Below are 23,957 nucleotides of genomic sequence, written 5' to 3'. Positions count from 1 at the left end.
CATGATATTAATTGATACTTCTGTGACATTGATTTGATATGAAGTGTTTTTAGGGATTAACAAATATCTTTTATTAGTTTGCAGTCCATGTTAGAAGATCTACTTGTGGCTACTGCTGATGGATTTCTCCATCTCATTCACTGGGATGGGATGACCAATGGGAGGAAGGCCATCAACCTATGTACAGTTCCATTTTCTGTAGATCTGCAGTCTTCCCGAGGTAGGTTTTAGGGATTCTATTGGTTATAACAGTTACCTCTTAGTGACATACCATCTGACATAAAATATTTTCTCTGTTCTTAAGCAGAGATGGGAAAATTTTGCCATTTGTAAATGGGAATGAAATAGCCTGTTTAAATCAGGTTTTCTCATTGAAGTAATAAGTAAATATCTGAAATGTCTGTTAGTTTGCAATATTTCTGTGTTCACTTATTTTTAAATTGCTCATACTTTCTCAGCAGGTTCACTTATGGGATTTGAAGATGTTTACATCAGAGATATGGAATACTGTGCCACGCTTGATGGCTTTGCTGTTGTTTTTAATGATGGCAGAGTTGGTTTCATTACACCGATGTCAAGTAGATTCACTGCTGAGGTATGTTTCCTTTAGCATTTCTACCATGCACAATAAATGTGTTTTCCTTGGTTTCTGCATTTCAGTCGGCTTTTTACTTTACATTCTGTTCAGCTTACAAAGAAACTAAAATTTAACATCTGCTTAAGAGATGACATAAGAACAAGGCTGCATTTTGTAGCATAATTTGAGCTAGATTTTTATAGAGTTGGTACCACTGGGAGGCCATAATTGATAATAACTTCCATTTATTCATTGAAATTGTCATTACAGACTGTGTCTTATTGTGTTAGACCAACAGCCTTCCTGTTAGAAGTTACAAGTGGGATGACAGGAAGTGGTATCTCCTAAGTACTATGTCTAGGACTTAGTTCTTATCAAGTCTGTCTCTTTCTCATAGTGACAAGCATACTTCAGAATTTCTTTTACAGGAATCTTTTCTAAGTTTTCTCACCTGTAATTCAGCCTAAAAACTATTACATTTTGTTGTTAAATATCTGTGTTTTAGCTACAGAATACTGAAAAGAATAGATCTATATCAGATTCCTTTACCCACTTAAAACACTTGTGATCTCAGCTGTTGCAGATGGAAACTTACTTTTATGTTTTTCTTTCTTTCTTCATTCTTAGTACCATCTACCATTTTTTTTTTCCCTAGACAGTGTTAGGAACTTTTTTGCCTTACAGGTATTGACTTATTTTGTTATTAATAAGTTTTTCTTACATACTGTTATCTCTCTCTAATTTATATTAAGAAGAATGAAACCTGTTTTGCATTTACTGGATTTTATTTGTTTGAGCCATGTCATTTGGTCTCGACATGAATAGAAATGTTGAGATCATAAAGGTCAACTGGCAGATGTGTAATATGGTGGACATGGATAGAAGCTGACTGCTATTAATAAAAGCACTGTTTAACAAAAAATCTTCTGAATTCCTTTCTCTACAGCAGCTCCATGGTGTTTGGGCACAAGATGTAGTTGATGGAACTTGTGTGGCAGTGAATAACAAATACAGGCTAATGGCGTTTGGATGTGCCAAGTAAGTTTTTGAAGGCTGGTTCAGAGCAGGGGGAGATTGTTTCATTATAAATCTGAATTAGTAGTTACTTCTTACTAAGTTGGGTTGCAAGAACTGTAAAGATGAAAATAATCAGTCTGCCTGGAGATAACATAATGTGCTGTCAAGGAGTCAGGAGAGAGGTGGAAAGAAATGGTTGCTTGGTTGAATTACAATTGAGATTCGTGTTTGCTGTTCACGTCTGGGGAAAAAAAATTGAAAGATGGCTTGACCAGTAGCAAGGATTGGAAAGTGATACAATCCCAGCTAATCTCAAAGCAGGATTATAAAGTGAGTTTTAAGTAGTTAGTCATAGTAATATTGGACAAGAATCAGCACTTGGCACTCAACTGAGAAGATGCTCTGTGCAATTATGATTTGGTCAAGAAAAATATTGCCTGCTAGAATAACTGTGAATATTTGTAAATTAAATCTTGCAGAAGTGCTTTTAGTTGTGGTATTTTGCATACTGCTCCTTCAGGTCCCCCCTGTGTAATACTGCTTAAACTGACCTTGGAGTGCAGCCTTTTATTTTCTTTGATTGTATTTTACTTAGGTTTTGTTTTATAAAATTTTTAAAAATCTGTTTTATTTTTCATCTGTCCTCTTAAGAACCAGTATTCTTATTTGTAGTAACAATACAGTGTGTTGGTGTTTTCTCAGAAACAGGAATAGTTACTTTGATTAACTGATCATAGTATGCCTTAGTACATCCCTGATGAAACTTTGGCACTGAGTAACTACTGCCTTCCCTCATGGATTGTCTGGCAGTTGGAAGCCATAAATATATGTGGACTGTATGTACATATGTATCTTAGGAGAATGAAGTCTTTTCAGTACATGAATTATTCTAGGGCTGGTGGTTTGGGTCCTCTGATGCCTTCTGGAAAACATCTTAGAAATTTGTTTCACAAAGTTCTTTGACTATAATTTGATTCAACATCTCTGTTCTAGATAAATTTGTTACTGGTGAGAGAAATAGCATCTTTTCTTAGCCTCTTGAAACTGGTAAGAAATCCAAATGGTCCGTAGTCTAAAGCATGTGTAATGTCTTCCAGTGGCTCTGTGCAGGTTTATACAATAGATACCACCACTGGCGCCATGCAGTTTTCTCATAAATTGGAACTGACACCAAAACAATATCCTGGTGAGCTACTTTTATTGCTAGAATTTTCCAGCTGCTTTTAGGGTATACTCTATTTTTTTTATCATTGGCTAGTTAACCTCTGTTTGTTTGCATAATCACTAATATGAATAGTATTTAATCCTGTCTGTTTATAGTAATTAAGTCTTGTGTCTTTGCACTTTTAGCGGCTTGCTTTTTAATTAACTTTTGGATGTGTTTTGTGTATGTGAGGGTTCGGGTGGGTGGTTTGTGTTTTTGTGGGGTTTTTAACTAATTCTTAGTCTTGAAATTAATTTTCAATAACCTCAGGAAATTAAAGGTTATTGCCAAAACTGATAATGAGTATAATAGAACTGTGAATTAATTTGAAGTGACTGATATACAGAGTACAGAAAAAATACTGAGTAGTGCAGCTTTCTTCCTGCACTGCAGTGTATTTTTTCATGTAGTATTCTGTGCTTGAGAGTAAGAAGCATATGAAGTAGGTAAATTGCATCCTCAACTGAAAATGTGTGTGTCTATTGGTTTTCAGTTAAAAAACAAATCCATAAATAAGTTTTACAGTTGTGTTAAGTACCTCTATTGTCTGAAAAATTATTTTATTAGAATTGTGGTTCTGTGGTTGTCTTATAGCAGTGTACTTCTGGCATGTTTTCCTGTATTATTAGTTTCTTATGAAACCAAGCATGCATTGGAAAGACACTATTTTTTGTTTGCTACTTATTCACTTCGAGATAGTCAGTTTGATAAATGCATCAGTTAATTGAAAAATCAAATATTTACTTCCATATATTTTTGTTTATACTTTTACAGTGAAACCAGTTGAAGGACTTTCACCGTTTTCACTTACTTTGTTGTCTACTTTTAAACAGATATTTGGAATAAAACAGGACCCGTTAAACTAATCAGATGGTCACCTGATAGCTGTGTTGTGATGGTGACCTGGGAATGTGGAGGTTTGTCCTTATGGAGTGTTTTTGGTGCTCAGCTTATCTGTACTTTAGGAGGCGATTTTGCGTGAGTATTTTTAATGACATTGTAAAGAGTTTATTAGAAGTGTTTGTTTTTATAATTGAAAGCATTTAAGTAGAAATTAATTCACTGAATTAGCTTTTTAAAATTCTCTTTTTCCTTTATGATTTCTTAGATATTGATATATCTTGGCAAATATTTAGGAGGGGATCATTTAAATATAAAGAAAAATATATTATTTTTATTTTATAATGGTCTTTTTGTCTGTAAAAGAAAATTACCCTAGAAGTAAGCTCGAGCAAGCAAATATTAAAATTCCCTCAGTGCCTGTATTTCAAATAGTTTATGCTGGACATCTGACAGTTGCATTGCCTTTTCTGTAGTGTCGTGGATCAAACAGGCTGTACCATTTGAGATGAGGTTCAATGTAGAACCATATGAAAACACAAGATAGGAATTTAATTTATTATTCTGATGAAGTCATTTGCAAACTCAAACTTGTTCTGTTCTGTTTTTAAGGTATCAATCTGATGGTGCCAAAAAGGACCCTCTAAAAATCCGTTCCATGGTAAGCAGGAATGTAAAAACACTGTAGTAGGATGACTCTTAATGTTTTTAATTGTTTTATGTATAGTATGTTTAGTATAACAGATTTTCAGAAAATCAAACTGTCTTTCTTTTGCCTAATTAGTTTTCATAGTATGATGCCTTTACTACAATGTTTTATTGAAGGACAAAAGGACAACTGATGAATTTTTTTCATGAAGTATGCATGACATGCCTTTTCTTGCCTTTGCTTTTAATATTAAGAATGAACACTTGTGATTTTTACTTAATTTTGCTTTTTTATCTGGTCTGTATTTCAAAGTGCAGTCAGACACAGATCAACATTAATTGTAGACTCCCTTATTTCTCTAAATTTACTAGCTGGCCTTTGACACTTAAAGTAACTTTACTAAGATTATTAATTCCAGAGAAACTGAACTGTTTTTTTTTTTTTAATACAAACTAGTTAACATTAAATCCAATCTTGCTAGTCTGTAAAATCAATAAATAAATAGAATAAATTAGAGTAAATTTTAAATTAGAACAAATTTCAGACACAGTCTACAAGGCCTCATACAAACCATGATGAATTTTTTGTGGTATTTCTAAAACAATTTGGTTTATTTATCATGACATAGTTGCTATGAATATTGACAACTCTAAACATGCATCCCAAGTGGACGTACATGTATGCAATGACAGTACCTTTTAAATTTACCTCTTAAAAAATTTCAAAAATTGAAATTCTGATATAATTGAATTTGATGAGCAGCAGCCAGTGTAATTTTGGAAATCAGGATTGTTTCGTACCTGGCTCTTTGTATGAATTTTTGTTTGTTGCCCTAAACTGCGAACCAAGCAGTCTTCATTATTTATGTGGGTGTCTTTGCACAGTTACGCTCCATTTAATCATTACTTTTTTAACATAAGACAGGAAATTATTCAAGATTCTTACTGTACCTTGTGAATTTTACTGTTTGATTCTTATAATGATATGGTTTAGAACAACAAAATGTGTGGATTTTTTCCAGGCTCATGTATATCATAAGATCAGTTGCAATCAGTTTCTGTACTTGTTTTATGAGAATATATAGTATTACATTTATATATTTGTATGTAGTGTTGGGCTGGTAATTTTTTTATTGTTATTCTTTTACCTTCAGACCTGGGGATCAGAAGGGTATCATCTCTGGGTTATTGATGGGAGTTCTTCTTCAAACATGAAACCTGAAAGAAATGCAAATAATGAAGCTCAGCAGTTTGGTATTCTGCAGTTTCAGTTCATCAAGAGTGCACTCACTGTTAATCCTTGTATGGTAAGTTTTTTTGTTGATAAATATATCCTTGTTTTAGATCATACTTCCAGTTTTGGGTGACTTCTGAGTTGTTCTCTTAGGTTTTAATTCTGTTCTGCAGCCATTAGAGTTGTCTTTCTTTTTTGTCATAGAGCCTTTAAAATGGTACTGTGAAAATATTGCTATGCAATATTTCATATTGTTTACCTAGAATCTCTTAATATATTCATCATGTAAATATAAATACATAATTATATGTATTTATACATTTATATGTATTTATAATACATATAAATACATACAAATAAACCTTTGTTTTCTGTATGTGGAATTCAAAGTTGCTTTTTTTCTTTTGTTTTGTTTTTGTTTGGTTTTAATATAGAGTAACCAGGAGCAAGTCCTCCTTCAAGGAGAAGATCGCTTATATTTGAACTGTGGAGATGCAGCACAGACTCAGAGTCCCAGAAATACTTTGGCACACTCTGAACATAACCACACCAGGGAAAGAGGCCCATTTTCAGATGGCAGTTTAGATTCTCAGGGTTTAAGCACTTTACTAGGACACCGGCATTGGCATGTTGTACAGGTAATTGATCCTGGTTGCCCGTATGTGCTTCGTGCTTGCAAGAGTTTGTAGGAATAGAATATGCAGCTGATCTCCTCACTCTCTGCCGGACCTTTTTACTCTGGTATGAGATCATTGCCTTTTTATTGTCTCTGGGGGTTTGCCATGGTGCAGCTTTTTCTCATTGACAGAAGGTAAAGCGGTGTTGGTCCTATCAGCCTTGTGGGTATGAGTTTGCCTCCTAGCCAATAAATACAGTCTTAAAGCTTTTATGACTTGGGGAAGGAGTAGTTAATTACTTTCCTGGGCTTTGAAAGAGAGAATAAGTGCAACACACAAGAAATAATTTAGGTGTTTGTTATTTTTATTTATGCAAAATGCTTTAAAATATATTCAGCTAATGTATATAGTCTTCTGACTCCATCTGTATTTTCAAACATAAAAAATGGCATCTATTTAAGCATATAGCTAAAACTTCACAATATCAGACTTTCAAAGAAGAAATTGTTTCCAGGGTAGTAATGGGACTTCTATTTTTCCTGTAATATAAATAAAAAGATAAATATCTTTTTATCTGTAATTCTAATGTGTATTCTTTGATGGTTGAATTGGTGACACTTTTAAAACAGAGATTTCTGAAGGATCCCCAGTATTTTGTTCTTCACATAGCACATGAATCAGTAGTATTAAAAAGTGTTTGATTCTAGGCATATCAGGCAGGTTCTAGATACTGTTGAATTTCTACTTTAGCTGGCCAAGTAGCTCTTCTGTCTCCTAAAACTGGTGTAGGAAGAAGATATCTTTGTTCTGTGGTAAAAGTAAAGCTGAAACAATTAGAATTACTGTGCAGAGCAGCATATCCATGAAAAAGGACAGTGCCTAGGTCTCAATCAAGAGTACCTACCTTCCTTGTGTGAGATCGGAGAATGGAGTTCTAGGCTGATTTTGTATCATCCCATGTGACGTGAAGAATACCAAATTGAGGTTGATCTGACGTATTCCAGTAAGGTTCTCTCATAGGAAGGCTTTTGGATATGCTGGTGTGTATTTGTGACAGGATTAGAAATTTCATCCCTATACTGAAAGTCCTCTCTGAAGACTGTATTTATCAAAATCTTTATGTTCCTTTGAAAGATTCTCTTAGAGAGGGAAGTAGCTGGGAGGAGAGATGAGCAAATTGTGACTATTAATCTGTAATATAATATTAATTGGTGTGTGTTGCTAATGCATTTCGATGTTTTGTGTATTCAAAACAGGGTAACATTTAGGCATCAATAACTTTTGGTGTGTGGGCTGTAATTGTATTTAAAAACAAATTTCCAACATTAAGTACCTTCACTATAGTGTTTTGAAAAGAAACCGACGTTGTCCAAATTCCTGTAGGATGTGGCAATTAATCGGTACTTTAATGGTAGTTAGTATAGTCATGTGGTTTTCATTTTCTCTTTTTTTTTTTAGATTCATAGTACATATCTAGAGAGCAACTGGCCTATAAGGGTGAGTTATTTTAAGAATATGTTCATTCTTATTTAAAAATATTGGAGGGTTATCCTTAGGATTGGCTGAACTCTGAAAATGAAATCATTAATTTACATTACAGAGAGAAATCTGTGTTAGCAAAGTATGAAACGTGAAGATACTTTACACGTTTTGAGTCTGATGTTGTTGCCTTGTGGTGCATATTTGGATAGGATATATAGTTTAAATAAGTTCCCATCTGAGGTTTTGGCGGCTTTTATTTCTTTTTTACAGTTTTCAGCTATTGACAAGCTTGGACAGAATGTAGCTGTTGTTGGCAAGTTTGGTTTTGCACATTATTCTTTACTCACCAAAAAATGGAAGCTGTTTGGAAACATTACCCAGGTGAGAGGTTATGGAATTTTATTCTGGTGCACAGGGAAGATTTTATTTGTTGGGATGTGAGACTTGGAGAAAATTAAAGAGTATCATTTTCAGGTAAACGGCCTGTAGACACACTTGGGATTAGGGTTGCTGGTTATACATGTGTTTCTCATAAAGTGTCTGAAACACAGGTCTTGTGGTTTTGACACACTTAATTTGTGTCTGAATATTAGCTGAGTGTTCCAATTTTGCATGCATATAGTCAGTCAATTCCATTTGTTTTATCTGAGAGTTCATGTGATGTAGCTTTGGATGTAAAGCTTATAAATTCAGGCTAGAAACACAACTGAGAGAGTCCAGGGATGCCAGTAGCATGAAGAACTGTGGAACTATATTTTGTAGGATGAGGTTTGTCCTTCACATAGTACTCTTCAGTAATTTGGTTATTTTAAACATTAAGAACTTCTTATTCATAGTCTTGCCACTAAGCATAAAGCTTACAGAGATGATGCATGGCTTTAAGAAATTACCCATATAATGTACATGTCTGTGTGTGTAAGTGTATAAAAATACATACCTATATGTCATCTGCTTGCTTTTTTCAGGAGCAAACTATGATGGTAACAGGTGGCTTAGCATGGTGGAATGACTTCATTGTTCTTGCATGTTATAATTTAAATGATCACCAGGAAGAGGTGAGATACTTTTCTTCAAAGTAAACATATAATGATTAAAATATCTGATCTGTATGACAGTAGTATTATAAACATGAAATTTATTGTGATGTTGTGAACATGTTTATACATGATAAACTTTGGTGGCTTTTGGTTATATTCAGAGTTTATATATTAATATATAAGTAATTCTTTGCAGAAAATTTTTGTTGTTGTTATTAAAAACTGTTTACTGCTGACTACAGTGAATCTACTCGTTCTGAAAACTTTGTGACACTTTTACATATTAGCATGAAGTGTGTTCTGAGATACCTGTTTACAGTATTTTGGGAGAATTTTGCAAGCTTTTAAACTATATGGGCAGAGGAGATTTACTTACTCTTTGCTTTTTAAAACTGGTGAATAAAATTCCTTCCTTATGATTGTGTTCAGTACTTCAGCTTTGGCTGTACTGTGCTTTAACTGCTTTAGTTATAATAATAAAATGGATGCAATGGATAAAATACTTGATGAAACAAAAACTCAGTAGTGTGTCTTGGTAGAAATTCTTGACAACCATTCCACAATAAGAAAATAATCAAAAGTGGAATTACTATTACCTTCCTGGTAAACAGAAGATGTTTACAAACTACTCCTCTTCCTTTTAGCTGAGAATCTACCTGCGAACGTCTAACCTTGACAACGCGTTTGCTCACATCACCAAAGTGCAGGCAAACACGTTACTACTGAGTGTCTTCCGGGACATTGTGATATTGTTCAGAGCAGATTGTTCCATTTGCCTTTACAGTATTGAGAGACGGTCTGAGGGGTGAGTGTCACCATTTGAATGCTTTTGCAGTAAGGTACCTGTAGACCTGCTCTTTGAGTAAAATCCTACAGTAATACAAAGGTATTTGATAACTAGTGGAGTCAGATTTTTAAAATACGGAGTGGTGTTATCTTTATGCACAAGTTCATGAGTGTTTTCATTTGCACGCATACTGATAGGCCCATGCAAGGTAGAGGTAGGTAGTGGCTGATGTATGCACATTTCCAGCTGTCTGAACAAACATGTTCCTAAATTGTAGGAACTTGAAAACTGAATATGAATAGGACAAAAAGGGACTAAAAGACACCCACATATTTGAATATTTTAAAATAAAAACATGTTTCTAATATTAGAAGCACTAATTAGTGAAGGGAAGGTGGCAGCAGGCTTGCAAAGGTGAAAAGGTTTGGTCTTGGTGAGGTGTTGAGGAATTGTTTTAGTACAAAAGGAGTAGCAATGTGAAATATGCTGGGTGCTTTCAGACAATTAAGATTAGTGAATCTAAGGAGGAGATAAAGATTCAGAGATGGGGGGTTTAAGTCCCTATGTAGGTGATTTTTCTTACAGTAATGGTATCTTCTTTTTAGCAAGAGGGGACCTTTTTGTGGTAGAAAAAAGCAAGTTGTTGATGAACTTCAGAGAAAAATATTTTTAATGCTTTTGAAAAAGCTCCCAACGGAACCCGAACCTGGAAACTGTCTCATTGAAGAGTCAATAGAGTCATTTTCTGAAGTATCTGATGTTGTCTTCTATCCATGCATAGCTGTATTTCCCAAAGTATCAAGATCAGTAACCCATTTTAGGTTTGTTTGGTAACTTTATATAGAGTAGATATGTGGGCATTTCTGCTGATTCCTGATTAAAGGAATGTCATTTGTTTCATAGAGTAAATTGTTTGCTAAGGGTAAGTTGCTTATTTTTGTTAGGTTTACTTCAAGGTAGTTATTTCATGTTAAGTACTGTTGTAAAATTTCTAAGTGTAGTCATTTTCCTTTCAGTCTTAATCCTACTGCCAGTATCCAAATTCTTCAAGAAGTATCCATGTCTCGGTACATTCCTCATCCTTTTCTTGTAGTGTCTGTTACGTTGACATCAGTGAGAACAGAGACTGGCATCACCTTGAAGATGCCTCAGCAGGTAACAGATCTCGAAATTTGATAGAATTGGTGCCTGAATTTGTTAGCTTACTCTTTAAAGATTACCTGGCTGATAAATCAGTCATGAATCAGTGACTCTTCTATATGGTAAAATCCAGAATGTGCTTTTTCTGATGTTCACTATATAGACATGTTATGTGGGAATTGGGGATGAGGGGGTGGAGAGAGAAGTAAGAGTTTAGATTTTATTTCATACCTTCTCTTCTTAACTTGAAAAGTTTGAGACCAAGTCTTGGTGAACAAATTAAATTTAACTCTATCAAGGGTATGTTGCTCTATCATGTATTAACCGTCAAAATCCAGAACAATCCATGGCATTAGGAATTACCTTTCTTGCAACAACATGTCCATTACTCAAAGAATAAATAGAAAAAATGAAAAGATGGCATATTGACCCTATGAGGCACTCTTTGTAAATTCTGCTACAGCCAAACAATGATTTAAGATGTGAAGATCCCTGTCTTAACCTTCAGAATTTTGTCAGGGTACTGAAAGCACATGCGAAGAGAACTTGGATTTTTGTCGTAAATCAAAACGGAGTAGACTTAACTGAGCAGAATAGTTTGCTTTCTTGACACACCTTAAACAATTTTTCTCTAACTGCAGCTAAATAAAAGTTCAAGATGCTGTACAAGTGTGGATCAGCTCTTTTTGGCTCAGCTTTTGGGTTGTGTACCAATGTTGTCTTTGCAGTCAGATACTGGCAATCATACTGTGATGATAATGATAAGAATACAGACTTTTATTTTTCTTAGAATGCTGGTGGATTGCCCATTTTAAGACACATGGTTGGAAAAAGTCCATATTAAACACATGGAATGAGTTTGGTGAATAAGAAACCTTCCAGTATTTACTCCTTTGCACAAGAACTTGTTCTTGATTTTTCTGAGTCCTTCTATATTGAATTCAGCTGTTAGTCATCTCTGTAAAGTGGGACATTTAATTTACATTTTTTCTGGGTTTTTAATGTGGTTATGAGTAAAATTATAATTCAAAAAGCTTAAATAATTTGCATAATATTCTTTCTCTCCTTAGGCTTGTGAAGCTGAAAGTATTATGCTTAACTTAGCAGGACAACTTATCATGTTGCAAAGGGATCGATCTGGACCCCAGATACGAGATAAAGATAATAATCCTAATCAAAGAAAGCATGTGAGTAAATATATGTGGAGTACTGTGTATGGCTTCAAAGATGGCAGTGATGGAAGAGAGTGGTCCAGACATAAAGAAAATAAGACTATCAGCAAGGCAGTATTTGTGCTTACTGACGGAATTGTTGGCTGGAAGTATATGAGCATTTGCTTGTGTTTGCTAGTTATATTGAAATAAAATAGACAAGTTTTAAGAGTAAAGATACTGCCCAAAATTTCATATGCACCAATAACAGAAAATCTCTAGTCTGTCCAGAATGGTTTTTTATGTTTATGGAACATTATCATTTTTTGCAGAGTACATTTACAGAGTTCTTGGCAATAACAACAATACAAATCAATTACTGAACTTCCAATTCTTCTGAGCTGATGAAAACCAATTCTATGTGAAACAAGCACATTGGGAGACTGAAATTTGGAAAATTCAAATAAAGATTTGTCAATTCTAGGTTGGACTTGGGGGCTAACTGAAGAAGTAGAGAACAGGTTTTTATTTTTCACCTTTATTCTTATCTCTCTGCTTCCTGACTAACTATTAAGGAGGTTACAAAAAGAAATGTCTTGAGTTAATAGTTATAGGTATTAAGTGGTGTTTTGTCACATGCTAGGATGCAGATAAGAGAGAAGCAGATTTGTTTCTTCTCTGTTAGAAGAATAACATGTTTGAAGACAGTACTTAGCTGAAAAATTGAGTTCTTGTGAATAGGGTAAAAATAAAAGGAATAATGGATACTCTTTCTTTTTTTTCATTTTAAATAGCTGCCTTTTTGTGCTCCAGTTGTCCTAGCCCAGTCTGTTGAAAATGTATGGACTACTTGCAGGATTAACAAACAGAAACGCCACTTACTGGAGGCTCTGTGGCTCAGCTGTGGTGGGGCAGGTATGAAAGTCTGGCTTCCCCTGTTTCCCAGAGATCATCGAAAACCGCATTCCTTTCTGTCAAGACGGATCATGCTGCCTTTCCACATCAACATATACCCATTGGCTGTTTTGTTTGAAGATGCCTTGGTTCTTGGTGCTGTTAATGACACTGTGCTCTATGACTGTTTATACACTCAAACCAGTGCTAGAGAACACTTAGAGGTTCTCTTTCCGTTCTCCATTGTTGAGAGAACCTCTCAGATCTACCTCCATCACATTTTACGCCAGCTCTTGGTTAGGAACCTCGGTGAACAAGCCTTGCTTTTGGCCCACTCCTGTGCCACATTACCATACTTCCCTCATGTACTAGAACTGATGCTTCATGAAGTGCTGGAAGAAGAAGCTACCTCGCGGGAACCCATTCCCGACCCTCTCCTTCCCACTGTGGCGAAGTTCATTACAGAATTCCCCCTCTTCCTGCAGACAGTTGTTCATTGTGCTAGGAAGACAGAATATGCCCTGTGGAATTACCTTTTTGCTGCTGTTGGAAACCCGAAGGACTTATTTGAAGAGTGCTTAATGGCCCAGGACTTGGACACAGCTGCCTCTTACCTTATTATCCTACAGGTAACAGCACCAGATATATTGCAAGAGTACTGATATTTACTAATATTGCAGTATTTAAAAAAAAAGGCATATCAAAGTTGTGCATGTTCAACAGATCTTTAATGTAACAGTTTTCTGTTGATATTATGTCCAGTTATGAAGGGTGGTAAGATCATGCAGTGTAAGTAGTTAGTTTACTGTTTTAAATGGGAAAATTATAGCATGAAATTTATTGTTTATAATCTTTGGTATACTCGAATGTGAAGTAGCGTGGCTTGACTTAATAGAACTTCAGATCTTCTATAGTAAAACTAAATCACTTAATTATGCTTTGTTGCTTGCAGAATATGGAAGTTCCAGCAGTTAGCAGACAACATGCTACTCTCCTATTTAATACTGCCTTAGAGCAGGGAAAGTGGGATCTCTGTCGTCATATGATTAGATTTCTTAAAGCCATTGGCTCTGGAGAAACAGAAACACCCCCAACTACACCAACAACTCAGGTTTGTGATGAGAAAAGTAAATACTGAGCATCATGCCTTGTATGATTAATCTTCATATTATATATAATGTTTGGTACTTTCAGTGTATGTTTTGGTTTTCTTGCTTTTAGGAACCTAGTTCAAGTAGTGGTTTTGAATTCTTCAGGCACCGCAGCATTAGTTTATCCCAATCAGCGGAGAATCTCCATAGCAAATTTAATCTGACAAAGACACTGAGTATGCCCTCTGGCCCGTCTGGAAAAAGGTAATGTCTTCTCATTCCCCACTTTATTAGGTAGAGGACTGACTTCTTACTAATTTAAGTTATAGAAATAAATGATTTGATAGATTTGTCATAATCTCCTTCTACATTTTTTGCATTTATAATTTCACAACTTTTGTACTGTTTGTGTCTCATAACATTCTTGGGAAAATATATTCTCACACATGTAAATACATGTATGTATGTTTGTATGTATGCACAGGTATGCTTACATAGATATTGCTGACCCAAAGACTCTGAAACCACTGGATGTGGTACATATTACATGTGTAGTAATTTAAGTAGCTAGTGAGATCACGTGCCTCATATTTAAAAGACCTGTTTTTCTGAAAAATACATTTTGAACTGCTCACAGTTCACAGCATCACAGTGTCCTGCTCTGCTCCCGTGCACATCTTGATCTGGCACTGTGTTTCCAAGCTACAAATAGAACCTTTTATGCCTTGGGGTGAACCCCTCTAAAGCTGCTGTGTACCGACTTGATATTGATAGGTATTACAGTTCAGAAGTAGGATTGAACTGAAATTATTATCTTTGCTTTGGCGTTTTTCCCCATCCTGATTTCTAAAACCATCCTAGTATAAATTCTGAATTTAGGAATTTTTAATAGAGAATACTGTCTTAAAGGTTTGGATAGGAAGGGCTGTGGGCCAATACTTGACTATTTCTCTAAACTTTGCAATGTCATCTGCCTTTTATCTCCTACTTCACTTTTTTCTGCATTGCTAATAGTTTAATGTTCTATAAAAACTGCTGCTGTTGTAACTTAAATCCTTTATTTCACCTACCTGTTGAGGCAGTGGGATCTTTTAGAGAATATAAACAGCAAGGAACTAGGGAAACTGCTTCTTCTGTTACATAGAAAGCTCCCCTTTTACTGCTCTGGTGACTTGATGTTCTGCAGTTGTGGCCTTTGTGACTCAGCTTTATCAGTGTTCACTTGGCTGTTCTGTGCTGTGTGTGTAGGTGGAGTAAAGACAGTGACTGTGCTGAGAACATGTACATTGACATGATGCTCTGGCGGCATGCTCGGCGTCTGCTGGAGGAAATCAAGCTGAAAGACCTTGGCTGCTTTGCTGCACAGTTGGGATTTGAGCTGATCGGCTGGTTGTGCAAGGAGCGAGCCAGAGCTGCCCGTGTGGAGGATTTTGTGTGTGCTTTGAAAAAGCTACACAAGGATTTCCTCTGGCCATTTCCAGTTATACCAGCTTCATCCATTAATTCACCTTTCAAGAATGGAAAGTACAAGACAGGTACAGTAGCATCTGAGTTTGATACATTTCAAACTCAGATTTCCCTCCTGCATTGCTACATCTGTGAATCTCTGTTCTGGTCTGTTCTGCCTCTGTTTAGCCAAGATAAGAACAGGCTGAGGCTTGCCACCTGCACAGCTTTCTCACAGAGAGTGTATTTTTTTAAGAGATTCTGTTTAGCATAGACAGTACCTCTCCTGCTTTCTCAGGTGTACTGAATTGGACATCACTGTAGATGTTGAACTCAACATGGAAATTGCTTCAGTGTAAATTCTGCTGCAGAAAATAACTAAAATCAATATTCTTTTGTAGTCTCTTGATGAGCTTTTGATTAACTTCTTAAAAAATAAATAGTAATGTTTCTAATGTTTGAAATTTACTTTGTTAGACAGTAAGAACTTAGAAGACTTCTAAGCCTCCTTTATGTTACTGATCTCTCAGTTCACTACCTTACCTCCTTACAGCAAAGTTGACATTTGCTACCTTACCTCCATATGGCAAGGCTGACATTGCTGCCAAGTCTTCCTCTTTTTAGTAACAGCATCATTATTTACTTCTGTTGATGCTAACACTTTATTACATCATGCTTCTTTTATGCCAGTGCTCTCATAAAAAGCTGGTTAGAAATTCCTGAAATGCCTAAACTTGCTGCATTCCCTTGAATTTCATTGGTCCCCTTAATATTGACTTAGATGCAAGTTTTAGCTTCCTGAAATGCCAGGAGAGATCTGTCTAAATTTCCTTCTGGATACTTGCATGATTTTTCTATGGTGTGTTTTGATCTTTCTAGCTGTGGGGGAACAACTACTAAAATCTCAGTCTACAGACACCTTTGTAAACATGGAAATGGACACAGGGATTTCAAACACACCTCGCAGTCGTAGCTGGCTTGGTACTATCTGCTCTTCTCAGAGAGAGATTGATACTGTTTCATCTCATGGACCACACATGCAAGATGCATTCCTTTCTCCTTTGCTAAGTAAAGGTTAGTCACTCTTCCTTCTATCTGCTCATTGGAAGAATGTGAAGTGTGTGCTTGTATTTTGATATTTGTGTGTCACTGTTGTATTGTCCCTTCTCAACTACTGATAAGAAAAATTCAGGAAAAAAAAAGAAAGGACTTACTGAAAAGTGAATCAAATTTTTTACAGCAGAAAGGTAATGCCCATCTTGTACATCTCTAAGTACATGAAGTTGAATATCGAATATTTGCTGAAGTTTCTATCTGTGGTGATAACTTGAAGTTCAATATTCTTTCAGTCTGGATAAGAAGAGTGTCCTACGTTGTGGTTTTTTGTTTCCTTGTCTCTTGCATAAATCAGCCTCTTGCAGGTGTTGGAACAGCTCTAATTGCATGAACTTTGTGCTTTTGGGTTTCCTAAGAATGATATTAGATATATCACTTATTGAGGAAGTTGAGGAAATTAGAGATCCATATAGTTGTATTTTTTCCTAAGGCTTTATGTAAATTGCTTTTTAAAAGGTGCAATGTAGGACGAGCTTACTAAAATAGAAATTGTACTTTGTATGTATTTTTTCTGAACACAGAAGGATATGGGAAAAGTTTGTCAGACCATTGTAGTCTTTTTAAAATTTTGTATACTTCCTCTTGTCCTTGAGCATAGAGCGTTTTCAACAGTATCTAAATCATGTGATTTCCACTCCATTAGGGCAAAGATCTAAGTACGTAGTGTGAGCTACATTTTTTTTTCTTAATTTTTACAACTGTAGAGCCTTCTGTGAGATTCAGAGCATTTGGAGATGTTTTCTGTCTGCTTGGGCACGGTCTCATTTTATTTTCACTCCTGTTTCTCTTGTTTTTTAAATCTGGAGACTGCAAGAAAATAGTTACCTCTTTTCATTGCATTGACTTTACTGCTGTCTGCCACTACTGGTCTTTATATAAATAGGTGTATGTGGGGGTTTTTTTCTGAGCTGGATGAAGACCTTTGAGTTCAATGGACTTTGCTACACATTTTGAAGCAGTTTATTTCTAAAGAAACGAAATGAATAGCCTTCAAAATATTGCAAGCTGAATTCTAATAAAAATTTCATAAATTACTAATCCAGCACTCGTATTTATGGGCAAGAATATAATCAAATAACCTTTTGACTTCCTAAACTTTTTCCAAGAAAATATGCATATGCTTTAATATGGAAATAGTTCTCAAGAGTAGGTGCCTTCATGACTCACCACTGTAATGTTTTTAGCTTTGTTACTGTTCCTCTGAAAATTCTGTTACTGCATGTGCTCTTCATGTTTTTACTGGAAATACTTATTTTTGTATTTTGTGCTGGTAAATATTTACATTACAAAACATGTGAAATCTTCATGGTTTTGTGTGAAGAAAATAATTTTATATTGAAACTTCATTTTAACAAAATTTAAATAAGCAGAATTTTAGACAGACTGTAACCCTTCCTGGACTTAATTCTATGACTACAGTATGCAAGATGCTGTATTGGTGCTTTTATGATGATTGCCAGCAGATAGCTAGGATGCCTTACTGATAATAATTCTCCTGAATTATTTTTACTGGATAGAAAAGCTATTGCATTCCTGCAACATTAGTTCTACCATCCAGTGTGACAAGAAGAATGCTGAAGCGGGATGGACAATATGCCTGAAGTAACTGTGATGCAACCGTAAAGCATTACTGTTTGTCAATTTTTATAGGAAGTAGTTCAGAAATTCTGAGTCTTACTAAAGTAAGTAGTTTCTTTTTTCCCTTATGTTTCTGAGTGTTTTTGATAGGTGATGAATGCAGCATTGGTTCAGCAACGGACCTGACTGAAACAAGTTCTATGGTGGATGGAGACTGGACCATGGTGGATGAAAACTTCTCCAGTCTAAGTTTAACTCAGTCAGAGCTTGAGCAGCTCTCTCTAGAGCTGGCCAGTAAAGGGCCACACAAGTCACAGGTGCAGCTGCGGTAAGTAATGACACCTTTGAGACTGAGAATTGCTGGCTTGCAGCATTTGGAGAAAGAAACAATATGCACAATCACGCTGCAGTTTTTGTCTTGGGAGTAGAAAAATAAACAGCCTTTTCTCTCCATATAGGTATTTGCTACATATCTTCATGGAAGCAGGATGTCTGGATTGGTGTGTTGTCATAGGCCTTATTCTCAGAGAATCTTCAGTTATCAACCAGGTTTTCAGTATCATGCAGTCCTCTGATATTGATGGAGAAATCTGTCAGAATATTAAGACTGGCCTAGATGCTGTTGACAAGTGGGCTTCTACAGATTGGTAAGTGTTACTTTCTATCTTCATTTTCATTTGAGCTGTAGATATTTTATTACCTAAAAAGTAACAAAAGTTACTACCTTTTCCTTATCTCAAACCTCACTTTAGAGAGTTGTAATCAAACTGGGGAAAAAAACCCCAAAACACAAACCAAACCAAAACAAACCCAGAGCTTTCCAACTTTTATTGTTTGATCAGGGTTGCCTTTTTCTCTTTATTTATAAACATTTCTGCTTTTCAGGCACATGACAGAAGTACTAATTTTAATTCGTTTATGGTGTTTCATCCCATTCTCTTCCTAGCCCTGGGTACAAGCCATTTCTAAGTATCATCAAACCACAGATCCAGAAACTAAATGAAATAGTAGAAGAGCAAGTACAACCAGAAGCATTTCAGCCAGTGAATCCTTCTAAGGTTCCTGAACAAGCGAACCCAAGAGCTGAGGAAAGCAGGACTTCATCTAGCCATGGCACTAATCCTCAGAGTGATGCTGGAAGCAGCAATGCAAGCAGACATGAAGAGGACAAGGCTAAGACAGAGGATGAGGATTCATTCCAAGAAGGCAGTTATGACTGTGTTGTGTCTTAAATGGAAGGTGAACAACCATTTGTTCCATTTGTTCAGGTGTGAAAGGAAGCAAACCAGCTCTTAGATCTGCTTCTGTGTTTTGGATTTGAACTCTCTTTTTAATTTTGTTTGTTTGTTTTGGTTTTTTAATATTTCAATCTTTGAAATTTTTAGTGGGGATAACTAAACACCAGTTTCATCAAATAATTTCAAAAGGAGGCATGACTCTTTTTTGATGCAATGGCCAGACTGCAGCTTTACATTTTGATACTTTAAATAGTGTTGGAGAGTGAACACACATGGAGACAGATTCAGCCCGTGTTCATCAGTACCTTTACACCACCAACACGTTCTGAAGAAACTACTTATATCTTGCTTGAGTTTAAAAGGCGAACAGGGGATTAAATATAAAAACTGTTTTCTTTGCAGCTTGCCTGCCTAATAAATGTCTGATCAATGCAGTTCAGATTGGTTTGATACCGATATTTTGTATTAAAGGACTGTAAAATATATTGTATGTTTTTGTGAATAATCTTGTACAAATACTCAAGACTGTACCATATTTGGAGGTACCTATGTGTGTTTGCATGTTTCTAGATGACTAGTAAAGTTAAAGCAGAGTTGCACTTCTTTCTGGATGAGGCATACTTTACTGACCTAACACTGACACAAGGTGGCTTACCTGTTTTTTTACTGCCACTTAACAGATCTTGTAGTTGGGTTAAGGGACTGCTGAAGGTTATTTATTTAATTGTAAATTCTTTTCTGATAAATGGATTTTTAAAATGTAAATAATCATCATATACTCTTGCTATGGAAAACTAGTTTAACAGCTCATACTTAAACATTTTTCAAACATTTTATAATATGCATACTTCTAACTAAGACATATTTAACTTTCATACAATGTTATGAAAACCTGGCTGCAGAAGTCTGTTGCTTTGAGGTACTTATTTTTTCTAGCTGCTGTCCCTATGTAATAACTACCTGTAACAGTATTAATTTAGATATTAGCTTGTTTGTACTGTGCAATCTGAACAAAAATGCAACATTACTCATTTTGTACACGATAAACTAGTTTATTTTTTATAACATCATTTGATTACTGACATGGACCAAACTAGTCATCCTATGGTAGTTACAGCATCTGTTGCTTTTCTAGTGTAGTTACTAAATGCACATCCATTTAAACTCTGAAATTAAGACTATTCACAATTAAGTTTTAAATGAATTGTGGTTTCATCATCTTTATTTCCTTTGTAGATAAGATCAAGTGCTTTAAAATGTACAGATATTAAACTGTTGCTTTAGAATGGCTTTTCTAAGCCAATACAACCAGTACAAGTGCAATAATTGCGAGTATTACGTGGAAAGCTGGAGCTATTAATGAATGCAACTTGAACTTCATTTTAAGAGTTGAAACTTGAGACTGAAGTTAGAGGAAAGAAACTCAGTCTGAGTCCCAGCATTAAGCTTATTCTGCATTGTAGCTACTGGTTACAGATAATGTCTATCATACCTACAAGCCTGTTGTGACCTGACGTCAAAATTCATTATTGTTTTAAGGGGATAATACTTAAAGCTTTTTTTATGATAAAGAAACCTGCTTAATCTATGTTAAAAGAAATAAAAACTGTGCTTCAAGTTAATATTTTTCTGTGGTTCTGTGGTAATGATGTAAGCCAAGCCCATCCTGGTCAGCGTTCTGCTGTTCAGGTTTTGGATCTGTGCAAGTAAAACATACATTAACTGATATATTAACATTCTTAATATTCATATCTTACTACTGTGCTACTGTTGTTTTGCAGGTAAATCTTTTTAGTTGTGAAATTTTAGAAGTTTGTACTTCTTTAGTAGTAATTATCTCTATGCAAATCTTACATGCTAATTTTGTATTTTGATTTCACTGCTGTTATACTTGTAATTAAAAGACAAATATATTCAACTTTACTTGAAGTTACTCCTGTGAAAAAGAACTATTTCTGACTGCAAGCCATTCAGGTAGGCCAACTTAGAGAGACAAAGCTCTCAGAGAAGCCACCTGATGAAATTGTTTTTTATACTCCTGCAGCTTGTTTTTTACAGGATGAAGGAATAGAGCCTTTGCCTTATTAGTGCATCTTTGAAGTTACATCCACCTGCTGCTGTGAAAAGAGATGTAGTGCGTTTAGGTGGCAAGGGTGTGGTGGCAAGGGAGGGCTGTGTCAGACAGAGCCAGTTCCAACAAACATAAGCTGGTGCCTCCTCTCTGTAATTTATTTAACAAGGAGTAAAAAATGCTGTGGAATATGAGTGAGGAAGAGTCCTGCACAGGCAGCCAGGCCCATAATGGAGGAGCAGGTGGAGATAGTCCAGGCATTGGAACAGAGATTCCCTGGAGCCTGTGGCTCAATGCAAGTAAATACACACATTAAATTATTTACTAACAGTCTTGCTAATCAGCCTCTTACTGCTGTGGTACTGCTCAGCAGCTCAATCCTTTAAATGATGAGGAAGAGGCTCTACACCTGCAGCCCACTGTGGAGCACGCTGGAGCAGATACCCACAGTGGCAGCCTTGGAGCACCCACACTAAGCAGGTGGATGGATGAGCCCTGAAGGAAGCTGCAGCCCAAAAAGCCCACACAGGAGCAGATTTCTGGCAGCAACTGTGGCCCACAGGGATCCATGCTGGAACAGTCTCTTCCTGAAGGACCACCCCAGCAAGAGGAGAATGAGAATCCATTTGGAAGCAGTTTATGAGAGACGGTATCCTTTGGAGCAGACCCCATGCTGGAGCAGGGCAATAGTGAGGAAAGGAAGGAAGCAGAGAGGAAATTGTATAGACTGACCATGACCTGACTCTTAACTGACTATCCCCAGTTCTTCTACACCACGGTGAGAGAGAAGGCAGAAGAATGAATCTGGGAAGGAAGGGGAGGTTCGGGGAAAGTGTTTGGTTATCATATTTTAATTGGTAATAAAATAATTTTCTCAAGGCCAGTTTCTTTCATCTGTTGTGGGTACCAGTGAGTAATGTCCCTATCTCAACCCATTAATTTTTCTCATCCCATTTTCTCCTCCTGGTCTGCTGAGGGGAGGGTCAGCTGTTTGATAGCTACCCAGGGTTAACCCTCCACAAAAGGTCTAGTCATCCACAAATATGCACTATTTAACTAAAGACAGGAAAAATGGGCCACTTGACCAGATGAGGATAAACATCTTTTTATGAAATCCCAACATGTTGACACTCTTTTCACTTTGTGTATCCAGCTCACATAAAACTGGCTGATGTAAGATTTCCTTCTTCACAACAATTTGCACATCATCAAGTTTTCTTGATCTGTTTCTCATCCTGTGCAAAACTGTTCCAGAAAAACAGGAATACTCTGTATTCTTTGCTATTAGATCCTTTCACACCAGGTATACCTACAAAACTGCTTGAATCAAATTGCATTTCTGAAGGTAATTTTTCACTATCACTTTTGTCAACCCAAGTAAACTAATTTTTCCTCAGCGTGTTTTAGGTCAAAGAAACCAGTTCAAATGGTTTTCAAGCCAAAGTGTCTCTAAGCCACAGTTTTGAGACCCACTGTAAGCAGAAATACCTGAATTCATAATCTAGGCCAGAACCTGTACAAAGGAGGTCCTTTTCATAATAAACTGAGGGGAGAAGTTGTGTGTGGAGATAATGATATTATAAAAGGTGATGGGTAACTTGCTGAGGGTGGTAAGCTGGGTTCAACTGGAGGATGGATTTCCCACAGTAAGAGGGAACATAAAGGCAACCGACACAATCTACTGTTTCAGCTTCGTCTCCTGTCCTAGAGCTGAACACTGCTGAAGTACTCTAGTAGGCAGGGACAGGAATGGCAGCACAGGGAGAGTGGTGTAAGTCATCCCAGTGTTTAAACAGAGAAAAGAGAGATACAAACTTGAGTGTTCTGTTGATCATGTGGCCCCTGAAATGGGAAAATCCTTGGGCTTACTTATTCGGAGAGCACTGAGAGAAGGCTTTAGGAGTCCAGAGCTGGAGCCTAAAGCTACTACATAGCAGACACAAAGCACCTAACTACTCTTTCCTTTTTTATCCAAAAAACTCCAAACCCCCAAAAAATCCCAACAAATACAAAAGAATAAAACAAAAAAATCCTGCCCGAACAATACAAAACAAAAACATCAAAACAAAACAAAACCACCCAAACAGAACAAGCCACCACCTTCTCCCTTGAAAAAAACATCTCCAAATAAACTCTGCATAGGCAGCCTTCTAAGATGGTTACTTAAATTCACCTGTCCACTTATTGGCTTTGAAACTTCTATTTGTTCCATTCTCAGAACAGACTGAAAGAACTCTTCCTTTTTAGATGAATCACTGCTAGTTTTTAAGACTGATTCTTTAATCTTTCTGCAACTGAATTTTTTTTAAAAACATGTTTGCTGAGGAACATTGATGCTTGACACCCTGCTTGAAATACAGATCTCCGTAATCTGGCTTATACTTCCTGCTCAAGACTCTGCTTTAATGCTTAGCATGTTCTTAAACTGCACCCACAGTTTTGACAGAACCATGAAGAGTTGCAGCCCTACAGAACCTCTTTCACAGTGAACAGGAGAGCCTGGCTAAGTTCTAGGATCAATTTATTCCCCCGAGACTGAAAGGGATTTACATGAAGGTTGAGAATGAATGTTCTGTGTTCAAAACGGAAGCCAGTTACATAAATTAACAGTAACCACAGAACGTAGGTTTACTGATCTTGCATGTCTTTCTACCATTCTCCACCAAGACCACATACCAAGTTCTAAAATGGGTCATCCTGCAGGTCCCTTCCAGATAATTATCAAAAGTCAGATTGTGTTTAGCCCTCAAGGGAGAAAAGTATGGAACAGCTTTGCCATGCAGACAAAC

The 23,957-nt window shown here is 36.2% G+C and overlaps 1 protein-coding gene across 6 annotated transcripts in view; it reads left to right on the top strand.

Annotated features, from left to right (window-relative positions):
- The window catches only part of RIC1 (RIC1 partner of RAB6A GEF complex), a 47,015-nt gene extending 25,995 nt beyond the window's left edge, over nucleotides 1–21,020 (top strand). For 2 of the 6 annotated variants that reach the window (XM_054651531.2, XM_077171174.1), the window contains 22 exons: nucleotides 78–220; nucleotides 459–595; nucleotides 1,524–1,615; nucleotides 2,692–2,780; nucleotides 3,632–3,776; nucleotides 4,251–4,299; nucleotides 5,441–5,593; nucleotides 5,955–6,158; nucleotides 7,596–7,634; nucleotides 7,890–8,000; nucleotides 8,585–8,674; nucleotides 9,301–9,461; nucleotides 10,460–10,598; nucleotides 11,654–11,770; nucleotides 12,529–13,257; nucleotides 13,581–13,739; nucleotides 13,850–13,983; nucleotides 14,968–15,254; nucleotides 16,045–16,239; nucleotides 17,998–18,187; nucleotides 18,318–18,506; nucleotides 18,806–21,020. In XM_054651531.2, coding sequence (XP_054507506.2) covers nucleotides 78–220; nucleotides 459–595; nucleotides 1,524–1,615; nucleotides 2,692–2,780; nucleotides 3,632–3,776; nucleotides 4,251–4,299; nucleotides 5,441–5,593; nucleotides 5,955–6,158; nucleotides 7,596–7,634; nucleotides 7,890–8,000; nucleotides 8,585–8,674; nucleotides 9,301–9,461; nucleotides 10,460–10,598; nucleotides 11,654–11,770; nucleotides 12,529–13,257; nucleotides 13,581–13,739; nucleotides 13,850–13,983; nucleotides 14,968–15,254; nucleotides 16,045–16,239; nucleotides 17,998–18,187; nucleotides 18,318–18,506; nucleotides 18,806–19,091 — 3,838 coding nt within the window. In that variant the 3' untranslated portion in view covers nucleotides 19,092–21,020. Of the gene's footprint in view, nucleotides 1–77; nucleotides 221–458; nucleotides 596–1,523; nucleotides 1,616–2,691; nucleotides 2,781–3,631; nucleotides 3,777–4,250; nucleotides 4,300–5,440; nucleotides 5,594–5,954; nucleotides 6,159–7,595; nucleotides 7,635–7,889; nucleotides 8,001–8,584; nucleotides 8,675–9,300; nucleotides 9,462–10,459; nucleotides 10,599–11,653; nucleotides 11,771–12,528; nucleotides 13,258–13,580; nucleotides 13,740–13,849; nucleotides 13,984–14,967; nucleotides 15,255–16,044; nucleotides 16,240–17,971; nucleotides 18,188–18,317; nucleotides 18,507–18,805 lie in introns of those variants that run through there. The other 4 variants (XM_054651532.2, XM_077171172.1, XM_054651534.2 and 1 more) reach the window with 4 other exon arrangements.
- The last annotated feature ends 2,937 nt before the right edge of the window (nucleotides 21,021–23,957 follow it).

This window comes from Agelaius phoeniceus, chromosome Z, assembly GCF_051311805.1.
Source record: "Agelaius phoeniceus isolate bAgePho1 chromosome Z, bAgePho1.hap1, whole genome shotgun sequence".
In the NCBI taxonomy this organism is placed as follows: domain Eukaryota; kingdom Metazoa; phylum Chordata; class Aves; order Passeriformes; family Icteridae; genus Agelaius; species Agelaius phoeniceus.
The sequence above is the reverse complement of the archived record's forward strand: the minus strand, read 5'-3'. Positions and strand labels throughout refer to the sequence as shown.